The 12,198-nt window shown below is 42.5% G+C and overlaps 1 protein-coding gene across 1 annotated transcript in view; it reads right to left on the bottom strand.

Annotated features, from left to right (window-relative positions):
* Positions 1–12,198, bottom strand: part of LOC120863678 (tetratricopeptide repeat protein 39B-like) — a 150,146-nt gene that overhangs the window by 56,995 nt on the left and 80,953 nt on the right. The window contains 2 exon segments of the mRNA XM_040240133.1: positions 229–339; positions 10,398–10,493. Of these exon segments, the coding sequence (XP_040096067.1) occupies positions 229–339; positions 10,398–10,493 (207 nt within the window).

The following is a 12,198-nucleotide window of genomic DNA, read 5'->3' as shown; positions in this document are numbered from 1 at the left end:
CAAGTATAGAAAAAGACAGGAGAAAGAATCAGAAATGCTCTAATGATTAAAGTTGACAAGATAGGTTTGTTAACTGGATATTAAAACCAATCAAAAGAAGTCTCAACAAAACTGGCTTATAAATATTCAGATGGAAATGCAGAAAAATTAACTGAAAAATATGACATCAGAGACAGAATCATCAAAAACATATGAAAAACATATTTTATACAAAAGAAAATTAATTACCATGGTCGAAGCAACTCTAAGGCATCTGTAAATTTGTTACTTAGAAATAAGTTCAATGCCATTGCACATTCTTCGAGGCCACTCCTAAGATCCACCTTAGTTGACAGCGACCTAAAGATCAAGGAAAAAAAAAATACACAGAATTTTTACAGTTTTTACTTATAGCAAGTTATCACAGGGAGTGTGTGGATATGTATACTTTAGAGACAAAAAGACTAGAATTCTAACTCTGCCACTTACTAGTTGTGTCTTTAACCCTTGAAACTTGACTTTCTCATCTGTAAAATGGGAACACTACTACCTACTTCATGGGACTGTTTCAAGAATGGAACCAATTGCCAATTAATACTCATAGCAGGCACTTAATAAATGATTATCCCCATCACTCCAAAAACCACAAGCATAGGCACTATTTCTATTCATGAGGGGAAGCAGAGGTTATTTTGTTTTAGATTGATTATGTAGGGGTAAGAATGTGCTTCAGGCTTGCCAGGTGATGCAGTGGTGAAGAATCTACCTGCCAATGCAGGAGACTCAGGTTCGATCCCTGGATCAGGAAGACCCGCTGGAGGAGGAAATGGCAAGCCACCCCAGTATTCTTGCCTGGGAAGTCCCATGGACAGAGAAGTCTGGTGGGCTACAGTCCCTGGGTTCACAGCGTTGACATGACTGAGCAACTGAACATGCACGCATGCACTCAAGAATGTGGCTGGTGGAAAACTGCATTGTCCAAATTCTACAGAAGACTCCACCAGATTATTTGTTTTTGCTTCCACAGGAGCTATCTTACAGCTTTGTAAATTATATATAACTGATAGCAATGCAAAATAACTGTTGTCTACAGATCTGTGTTTAAAGAGAGATAACAGGCCCAAGATGGAGTCACTTAAACACTAAGACTCACCAGGACCTAACCAATCAGTTTCAACCTTCTCCAAGAATGTGACCTATAACCAGCTAACCTGGAATATCCTGAGCAGCACTAGGAAATCCACTGAAAGGCCCCTCCTACTCCCCGTGAGGAGAAACCTAGCCTAAAACAATGCATTCTTGGCTAATAACTTCCTTCTTTCCCCTGTTTCCTCTCGGCCTTGGAAAACCTTTCCTTTCCTGCAGCCTGAAGGAGTTCCTTTCAACTGCTAGTTGGGATTCTGCCCAATTCACAAAGAGTTTAATAAAGACAATCAGATCTTCAAATTTCCACTATTGAACTTGTTATTTAACACATGTAAATTCTGTCCCGGCCTTCAATTGACTTCCTGCCTCCACCAGGGAAGAAGCCAGTTTTGCCTGAATTTGCACATTCATTTCAACATTCCTTTCAGTTCAGTTCAGTCACTCAGTCGTGTCCGACTCTTTGCGACCCCATGAACCACAGCACACCAGGCCTCCCTGTCCATCACCAACTCCCAGAGTCCACCCAAACTCATGTCCATTGCATCAGCGATGCCATCCAACCATCTCATCCTCTGTCGTCCCCTTCTCCTCCTGCCCTCAATCTTTCCCAGCATCAGGGTCTTTTCAAATGAGTCAGCTCTTCACGTCAGGTGGCCAAAGTATTCGAGTTTTAGCTTCAGCATCAGTCCTTCCAATGAACACCCACGACTGATCTCCTTTGGGATGGACTGGTTGTATCTCCTTGCAGTCCAAGGGACTCTCAAGAGTCTTCTCCAACACCACAGTTCAAAAGCATCAATTCTTCGGCACTCATCTTTCTTTATAGTCCAACTCTCACATCCATACATGACCACTGGAAAAACCATAGCCTTGACTAGACGGACCTTTGTTGGCAAAGTAATGTCTCTGCTTTTTCATATGCTGTCTAGTTTGGTCACAACTTTCCTTCCAAGGAGTAAGCATCTTTTAATTCCAAGGCTGCAGTCACCATCTGCAGTGATTTTGAAGCCCAGAAAATTAAAATCAGCCACTGTTTCCACTGTTTCCCCATCATATTTCCCATGAAGTGATGGGACCGGATGCCATGATCTTAGTTTTCTGAATGTTGAGCTTTAAGCCAACTTTTACACTTTCCTCTTTCACCTTCATCAAGAGGCTCTTTAGTTCTTCTTCACTTTCTGCAATAAAGGTGATGTCATCTGCATATCTGAGGTTATTGATATTTCTCCCGGCAATCTTGATTCCAGCTTGTGCTTCTTCCAGTCCAGCGTTTCTCATGATGTACTCTGCATAGAAGTTAAATAAGCAGAGTGACAATATATAGCCTTGACGTACTCCTTTTCCTATTTGGAACCAGTCTGTTGTTCCATGTCCAGTTCTAACTGCTGCTTCCTGACCTGCATACAGGTTTCTCAAGAGGCTGGTCAGGTGGTCTGGTATTCCCATCTCTTTAGGAATTTTCCATAGTTTATTGTGATCCATACAGACAAAGGCTTTGGCATAGTCAATAAAGCAGAAATAGATGTTTTTCTGGAACTCTCTTGCTTTTCCAATGATCCAGCGGATGTTGGCAATTTGATCTCTGGTTCCTCTGCCTTTTCTAAAACCAGCTTGAACATCTGGAAGTTCATGGTTCACGTATTGCTGAAGCTTGGCTTGGAGAATTTTGAGCATTACTTTACTAGCGTGTGAGTTGAGTGCAATTGTGCGGTAGTTTGAGCATTCTTTGGCATTGCCTTTCTTTGGGATTGGAATGAAACTGACCTTTTCCAGTCCTGCAGCCACTGCTGAGTTTTCCAAATTTGCTGGCATATTGAGTGTAGCACTTTCACAGCATCATCTTTCAGGATTTGAAATAGCTCAACTGGAATTCCATCACCTCCACTAGCTTTGTTTGTAGTGATGCTTCCTAAGGCCTACTTGACTTCACATTCCAGGATGTCTGGCTCTAGGTGAGTGATCACAGCATCATGATTATCAACATTCCTTTACTCCATATAAATTTGTGCTGTTTTGATATCACCTTCGAATCTGTTTTAACATCTGCCCAATTCCCTCCCTGATTAGTGACTTAAGGCAAAATTTTTAACATCTGTTCATGTCTACATCTGTGTGAGTCATAATTTTACCCTTTTTAGAAAATCATTTAAACTACTTATGATTGATAGAAAGTCTGCCCCTTAAAACAAGAGCCATCTCTGAAGTGTTGCAGAGAAGCCAATTCGGACTCCATGCTGGAAACTGTTTCTTTGACTTGCTTTTTGATTGTTTTTGTTATTATAATCATACATAGTAGCCTGCCTCAGAGGACCCTGCCCCTCTGCCTGACTGTAAACTAAAGAGCCTTTGTTCAGCTCACAGAGAGATAATCTGACTCTGCCCACCTGTGAGTAGAAAAGATTAACACACTCCTTCCAAAGGCTGACCCTTCCAGTTTTGCAAAACTGAAGATTCTTTCTACTTTACTCCTTCACTGTCTCTCCCTCTACATTCTATCCTTTGACTTTAGCTCCTCATATGCTTCTCTCTTTTTCTCTTTCTCTCCCAGATTTAATTAAAAAGAACCTGGCATCCAGGCTCCAAAAAGATGGTTACTTTGAGACACTAATCTGCCATCTCCTCGGTCATCTGGCTTTCCCAATAAAGTCATTCTTGCCTCAACACCTTGTCTCTCAGAGTCACTGGCCTGTCAGAGCAAGCAGAGTTAGCTTGGACTGGGTAACAAAATGTTTTGTGTAACAAAACAAGTATTTTTTAACAAGCAAATATCTCAGTAAGGAAACAAGCAGTACAATGTTTCATTTCAATGCCACCGGAGTTGAACTTCTGAGAAACCAGCCCTCTCCATATTCATTTTTTAAGCAAGAAAACAAAATCCCACTTCAGTTACTCATCTTCCAGAAGCGGATTCTGAAATTGCTACAGGGAACCACCCACTCTGCCCCCAGGGCTTCTCGTGGCTGGTTCCCTCCTATTGTTCAGATCTCAGGTCAAAAGGCAGGGAATCAGAGTGCCTTGCTGATCCCAGCCCATCTCATCTCCCTGTTTTGTTTGCTCCATACCACTTATTATCATCCAAAATATCTTGTGCCTATATTTGTGGACCTGTTGTCTTTGGCTATCTTTTCTCTCTAGGATATAAATGCAAGGAGGTTGTTTTCATCGCTGCTGCACCCCGAGGGCCTTTGCTTGTACCTAGAACACAGTAAATATCAGTAAGTAAGTGTTGTTGACTCAGTAAGTATTGTTCAGTGGACAGGTGAGGGCAATAGAAATGCTGCTCTGGGTAGAAACAAAATTCCTCATGCCTGGGACCTGAAAGCATCTCTCCTCCAGGGCAGTGCAGACAGGAGACAAGCTCTTGGAAAAGGAATGAGCTGCGGAGCTCAGAAACTGTGATGGTTAATTTTATACATCAATTTCAATGAATAAAGGATGTCTAGATAGCTGGTCCAATATTACTTGTGTCTGTGAGAGCGTTTCTGAAAGAGATTAGCCTTAGAATTGGTGAACCGAGTAAAGCAGATGGGTTTCCCCAACGTAGGTGGGCATCAGTCAATCTGCTGGGAGCCAAGACAGAGCAAAAAAGGCAGCGGAAGGGTGAATTCGCGATCTCTTCCCTCTTTGAGCTGGGCTCTCCCGTGCTCCTGGTTCCCAGCTCGTCAGGCTTGGACTGAATTGCAACACTGGCTTTCCTGGTTCTGAAGCTGGCAGACAGCAGATCCCAGGACTTCTTGGCCTTGATAACCACACAAGCCAATTCCCATAACACATCAATCTCTTTCCCTCTCCCTCGATCTCTCTGTCTCTTGATATAGCTCTCCTATTGGTCTTGTTTCTCTGAGAAACCTAATACTAACAAACCTCTCAGGAGGATTCTTGACAAGTAAGTTGCTTAGCACCTCCCATATGAGTCCGCCATAGAGTTTTGTCAGGGTTACTTCCTCAGCATCTCTTGGATGCATCCTGTAACACCTCCACTATCCGCCGAGTGAGCAGTCATTTGCTGCCTAGGGTCGACAGACACATCTCTTCCCTCACTTTCTCCCCCCACCTTGCCTCCCTCCCAATTAAATCTCTACCTAAAATTCATTCAACTAACATTGTAGAGTTCTAACTCTGACCAGGCACTCTTCTAGGTTTTCGAATGCAACACTGAGCAAGGCCCACAGGATTCCTGACTGGGGAAGCACTGTCATTCTCCTGAGGAGGGGCAGCAGACCGAAGGAGACCAGTAACTAAGATGATCTCAGGCTGCTATAAGTCATCTGGAAAAGAAACTGCTTGGGGAAGCAGGTGGGGTGAGGCTCAACATTAGAGAGGATGGTCACGGAAAGCTCTCAAAGAGGGGACGTCCAAGTGCTACGGAATGAAAGCAGATGTGGGAATAGCTAGGTGGAGGGGGAAAGAGAGATTCTAAACTGGGCATGTGGTGAGCATGGCAGACAGTGAGACAAAATGAGGAGAGAAATCAGGCATGAACCAGAAGCCACAGGGGCAGAGAAGATGGATTTTACTCTAGAGCAAAAGGGAATTTGTAGCTCTGAATCCCCGCTCCCTTTCTCATCACCCCTCCAGCCAGTAGGTTTTCCGGCGTACCTTTCACCTCTTCTCTTAATTCCACTCCCACCGGTTCTCTCAGAACAGCTCATCTTCTGTCACCAGGAAATGGGCTGGAAACAGATACTAGTCCCCATGCCATACAAACTACCACCTGTGCACCTCAGCTGGCCACACTGGCCCGAGGGATGTGTCTGCAAGCCCAGCTTAGAGGGAGAAACAAACGCAGGTGTTCGGCACCTCGCAACACAATGAACTCCACCCTTTTTAGTGCTTTACTAACCTGTTCACGTGAAACCAAGCCTCCTTCCCCTCCAGAATATCGGTCCTACCATATGTTCTACAAGGAATGACCAAGACAGCAAGTGTAACTTCGACTAGAACTTCTCAAAGACATCTCAGGGTCAGTGGTTCTGTCCATTTCCGCCGCCACCACATTAGCTGAGAGCTTTGTCACATAAAGTCTGAATTCCGAAAGAGTCTCTAAAAATCCCCCCTGATTCTACTTTGCTTAGGTGGCTCTCAAACTTTAGTGTGCATTCAACTCACCTGGCACTACTGGTAAAGAACCCACCTGCCAATGCAGGAGGCCTAAGAGACGCGAGTTCAATCCCTGGGTCACGATGCCTGGGAGGAGGAAAAGGCAGCCCACTCCAGGAATCTCGCCTGGTGAATCCCTTGGACAGAGGAGCTTGGTAGGCTATAAGCCCAGGGGTTGCAAAGAGTCAGACATGACTGAAGTGACTCTGTACACATACAGCTCACCAGAGGGCTTGTTAAGAGATACTGCCTCAGCCCCACCACCAGAGTTTCTGACTCAGTAGGCCTGTGGAGGGCCCAGCAAGTTCCCAGACAATACTGCTGCTGCTGCTGCTGCTAAGTCACTTCAGTCGTGTCCGACTCTGTGCGACCCCACAGACGGCAGCCCACCAGGCTCCCCCGTCCCTGGGATTGTCCAGGCAAGAACACTGGAGTGGGTTGCCATTTCCTTCTCCAATGCATGAAAGTGAAAAGTGAAAGTCAAGTTGCTCAGTCGTGTCTGACTCTTAGCGACCCCATGGACTGCAGCCTACCAGGCTCCTCTGTCTATGGGATTTTCCAGGCAACAGTACTGGAGTGGGGTGCCATTGCCTTCTCCCCAGACAATACTATTCTGCTTTAATTCACCCAGGATACCACTCTCAGAGTATTCTTCCTAAAACAGATGTTCAGTCATACTGCCCCCTTAGATTAAGGACCTCAAGTGGCTGCTCACACTTATCACATAAAGTTCAAACCCTTCTGCCCAGCCCACCACACCTGTCCAATCGGACTACAGTGACAACTACTACCATTTAAAAACCGCCAAATGTCTCCAGCAAGCTCGTGACCGTGGCATCCTCCTCCTCAAGCCTGATGTGATGTAAAGAAAACTCCTGGGCTGGTGATCAGAAGTCATCATGGGCATTCTCAAGCTGTTAACTTTCAGAAAGTCACTTCATAACTGCTTCTGGGTGTCCACAGATTTGAAGTGATGACCACAAACCTTAACAAATGTCTGAAACTTTTGTTACTGGTGCCCTTAAGGACACAGATTAATAACTCGAACTCAAAGAATTTCAGCGTTGCAAGGTGTTTCAGTTAGCCATGTGCTCCCCTGAGCAGGAGGATCCTTCTACGGAAATCCTTCCTGGCTCTTTCAAAGTGAAGTATAATCAAAAGAAACCATGGTTGTCAATGCATTTTGTGAGACTAAACAAACGAGAGGAAATATAACCAGGGAGGCCAATGGGCTCACTAAAGATGCTCTGGCCAGGAAGTGAGAAGACAGAGCACCAGGATACAATCCAACACTTCCTGGCCGTGGCACCTTGGGTATGTCACCTGTCATCCAGGACTGCTAGCTTGTGAAATAGAGATGAAACTCCCTCCTTGACTACCACATGGCTTGGTATGGAGGAGCAATACACTGCGTGTTGATAGAACAAATAGTCACATGAGGATTAAGTACTACATGAGGTAAGGTACTATTATTTTCTAACAGGTCTAACTACCCACATAGTTGCTCAATTTTGGAACACTACTCAGCTTTGCAGATGTCCCTCTGGGCTGTTTCACAATAAATTTACACGTACTAATTTTTACAAATGCATTAGAAAACCTGTTGATTAAAAGGCAGAGTAGGAGTTTTCATTAACTTTTTTAAAGAAAAATCTTAATTTTTAACCCTATGAATGCAATACTTGAACACACCTTTACTCTATTTCTTACATTTCCCTTCTGTTTCTTCCTTTATAGATCTTTAACTTCTTCCTCTCTGCCCCCTTTCCAACTCAGAAACATGAACAAACCTCACTCATTTCTACTTAAAAATCAGCAAAAAAGATAACTTTTTCTTGATTTTGTTTTTCTCCTGAACCTCTCCCACTCTTTCTCTTCATGGACAAGAGCTTGTAAAAGGAGATGATTCTCACTTTCCCTACTTCTCTCCTCCCGTTCTCTTCAGCCACTACAGCCTTGCTCCCGCCGCAATTTCCTTGAAACCATGGAAGCTAAAGGTCTCTGATGACCTAACTACAAACACAAAAGATGCTTTCCAGTCTGTATCCATATAGACCTCTTTGCAGTACCTGGCTCTGTTGACCTTATTCCAGAACTCACCTCTCCCCAACCCCCTGCCCATACTGCAGCCACCCTCTCACGGCATCTTCCTGGCCCTCAAACCTCCACAGCTCAGCTATCATTCCATTAGCTGTTCTTTCATTGTCTGTATTCACGGGGCTCCCTTCTCCACTCTCATATATTTCACTCTCTTGGAAAGAGCACTTACAGTTTATGCCTTCAACAGCTACACGTATGGTGAAAATTCCCAGTCTACTGATCCAGCCCAGATCTCTTTTATCTCTGACTGCTACATACACCCTTTATTCGTCATTGCTTTCAGTAATATTTTTTTTAATTTATTTTATCTCAGCTTTCAAACTCAGCACTATAAACGCTGAAGCAGTGGTTACCTAGGAAACTATTGGATCAGTTGGAGAACAATTATGAGGGAGGAATACATATTTCTGAAGATAGCTCAGATTTCCATGAACAGAGACATATGAAATAAAAAAGCAATGTGGAAAATAAACGCCTTCAGATCCTAAGAAGTAATTTTCAACTCCAGCTCCATTCCTCAATCCTTAGAATATTGCACCCCTTCCTTATATTGTGGGGGTTGAGTCCTAAGAAAAACTGCCAAATCCACAAGTATTGTGAACACACTCAAAAATAGCTGAAATTTCAAATGAAAAATCTAAAATGCTGACGATGTGCTATATAATTTAAAGTTTAGTAAGCATGTAAGGACAGATGGAAAGCATTTTTTCATGGTACTCAAGCCTTAAAAGAGTTGTCTTAATAACCAATAAAGGAGCAACTTACATATTCAAAAACAGACAGCTGACTAAAATAATTCTAAAATGGACAGGAAGGAATAGTACTTAACAATCAAATATGATATAATAAAACATATTCAGTGGAAAGGAAAAATGTCATGATATGCCTCAAAAAGGTAACCAAAGAGTAAAATTAATATGATTCCAATTTAGAAAAAAAATTATTAATAATATCTCTATATATGAAGAGAAAAAGAAAGAATACACACCAAAAGAAGTTATGGTGATGGTAATACATATTTTATCTCTTCTCTGTGCTTTTCTATATTTCCTGAATTTTCTCTGATAATTTCTTAAAATGCCCTTTAATGTCAAAGTTACAAGAAGAATATAATAAGAAAAATAATGAAAATATTCAATGAAAAATGTGTGAAGTGGAGTTGCTCAGTTGTGTCCAACTCTTTGCGACCCCCATGGGCTGTAGCCTACCAGGCTCTTACGTCCATGGGATTTTCTAGGCAAGAAAATCGTGTGACCACACCTATATCCAGCAGCACATGCCTACTGGATATAGCAATGAAATACACCAAAATTCTAACAGTCTGTATTAAAGTGCTCATAATTCTTTCCTCCATCTTCCCCTCCACCTTCCCAGATGCCTGGCAATATGGTTATATTATTTTACAATAAAATTAATAGTTAAACATTTTTAAGATAAAAAAGGCCCAAAAGGGATTTGTGACCCAAGAGGTAAATCTGGTTTTGTTTCAGCTTTTACATAACAGGGCCATCTACTCACTAAATGCCTTAGCATAGCTGTCCTCTTCCTTTTTGGCACTAGGGACAGGTTTCGGGGAAAACAATTTTTCCATGGATGACTGGGGGAGGTGTTGGAATGATTCTCACAAGGAGCCTGCAGCCTAGATAGCTCGCAAGGGCAGTTCACGTAGGGTTCGTGCTCCCGCGAGAACTCATGTTGCTGATGAACTGACAGGAAGCGGAGTTCAGGCAGTAATGCAAGCTCCGGAGCATGGCTGTAAATACAGATGGAGCTTCGCTCATTCACCCACTGCTCACCCCCTGCTATACAGCCTGGCTCCTAACAGGCCATGGACTGGTACCAGTCCGTGACCCCACCGTTGGGGACCCCTGCCTGAGCAGCTCAGAGAAGCCTTCCCTAATTTGTAAATGAGCACTACACCTGCCCAGACCTCTCCCCACCTTGCGTGTGCATGCTAAGTCACTTCAGTTGTGTCTGACTCTTTGCAACACCATTCCTACTTTAACATCAACATCACAATTTACCAAAATGTTGGAGTGCTCTCCCCAGGACACCCACACCCCCTTCCTGACCTTTTCACATTAGATGTTCGGTGCTGTCCCGGTGCCTGTTTTGAATCAAATGATGAGAAGGGCTGGCTGCTTGTTGCCATATCTACACGAGAAGGCCTGTTGATAAAAAAGGCAGTGAGGTTTTCATTTCTTTGTCTTACAGGAAAAATGTACTTATATTCAAGAACACAGCACAATCCCTTCAGTTATTTATAATATCTCACCTCCATTTCTTACCAATTTTGCAAATCAAATAGCAAAATCTACTCAGTTACAAAGTGAATATTCCTGAAATGCAGCCCCTATAAAATAAACTTATTTTTCTTTTCATTCCAGTCCAACAAAAAAGAAATTCATGAAATCGCCCTCTCCCAAAACTTTCCACCCAAATGTAACACTGTAGCTTGTATATATCCTTCCAAATCTTTTCTCATGTATATCTATGTATCTATCTCTAGTTTTCTCAATTGAAATGGAATATTATTGTAGGGGAGGAAGGAGTTTCCATCAGCTCTGTTAGGGTCCCTGGCTGGGTCTGTAAATCAAACTGACAAACACAGATCAATAAGACAAAAGCATAAAAATGTGAAGTTATACACATACATGTGAATCTCCAGAAGAGACTGAAGACCCAAAAACTGACCAGAGCAGAAATCTTTTATACCTTTCAGTCAAAGAAACAATATATTTGTGAAGAACTGGCAGGACAAATGGTAAAGGCTAGGAGTAAACGGTAAAGATGTAACTAGGAAGGTAAGGGTTAGTTTAACAAAGTTTGTCTGCAGACTCTCTGAGCTGTAAGAGTCTGTCTCCAGTAGAAAGAGAATTTAGATCCTACTTTTGGGCAGAAAGAGGGAATTTTTTCAGTTTTTACTGCTTCTTAATTGACTTCAACTCAAAAATGATGTTTATGTCAAAGGCACATACACATTTCCGGATTACATACTTGGTTTCCTTCATTATATGCTTAATTTATCTTGAATCCTTTCTTCCCAACACAGAGTTGCTCTACCATGGTTACTGTCCATACAGCTATCTACTGAATAGAGGTAACATAATTTGTTACCCATCCCTCATTTTGAGGCATCTTAGTTGCTCCCAATAGTCCACCATTACAAACAATACTAAAATAAGCCCCTTTACTCACTTTCCTGATTATTTCTTAAGGATGAATTCTGGAGGTAAAAGGCATGCATTTTGTAAAATATCTTACATTTTAAAAGCTGCCTATTTCCCGGTATATATACCCCACTGAATGTTGAGATAACATAGAAGATGTGGAGATCAATCTGGTTTGCAGAATCGTAGGCCACCCTTTGACCCACATCTACCCTCACAGACACTCATGGAGGCGAGTCCACTGGAGAGAAGGAAACTTCCACAGAGCTTAAGAGTAAGTCCTGCCCTGTGTATAACAGAATCTCCAACCTCCCACTGAAGAGTCGCCTTAACTGCACACAAGCTATAGAGCAGAGAGGAAAAAGTTACTGACCTTTCCTTTAGGAAAGCTTTTCCTATGTTTTTAATTCTAAAATGTCAATGCCCTTGTTGTAGATTAAGTAGGGTTTGATTATATTCTACCTTCTGACTTCCCAATACCTGGTAATATTTTATATCCAACATTCATCTTTTCTTGAACATATCAAGTTCCCTAAATTTTATACATCAAATTAGAGGAAATCAAGGTTCTTTTTACTAGGGTGGCTAGCTGTGGGTGGTGAGAGACAATAAAATGTCAAGGATAAGAGGAAATGTATCTTAAAGGAAGGTTATTTTCCATCACAAGAACTTTTTACCAGGAGAACCGAGGAAGTGCTAAGCA

The sequence above is a fragment of the Oryx dammah genome, unplaced genomic scaffold (genome assembly GCF_014754425.2).
Source record: "Oryx dammah isolate SB20612 unplaced genomic scaffold, SCBI_Odam_1.1 HiC_scaffold_1, whole genome shotgun sequence".
Classification (NCBI taxonomy): domain Eukaryota; kingdom Metazoa; phylum Chordata; class Mammalia; order Artiodactyla; family Bovidae; genus Oryx; species Oryx dammah.
Note: the sequence above shows the minus strand (reverse complement) of the source record. Positions and strands in the feature narration are given on the sequence as shown.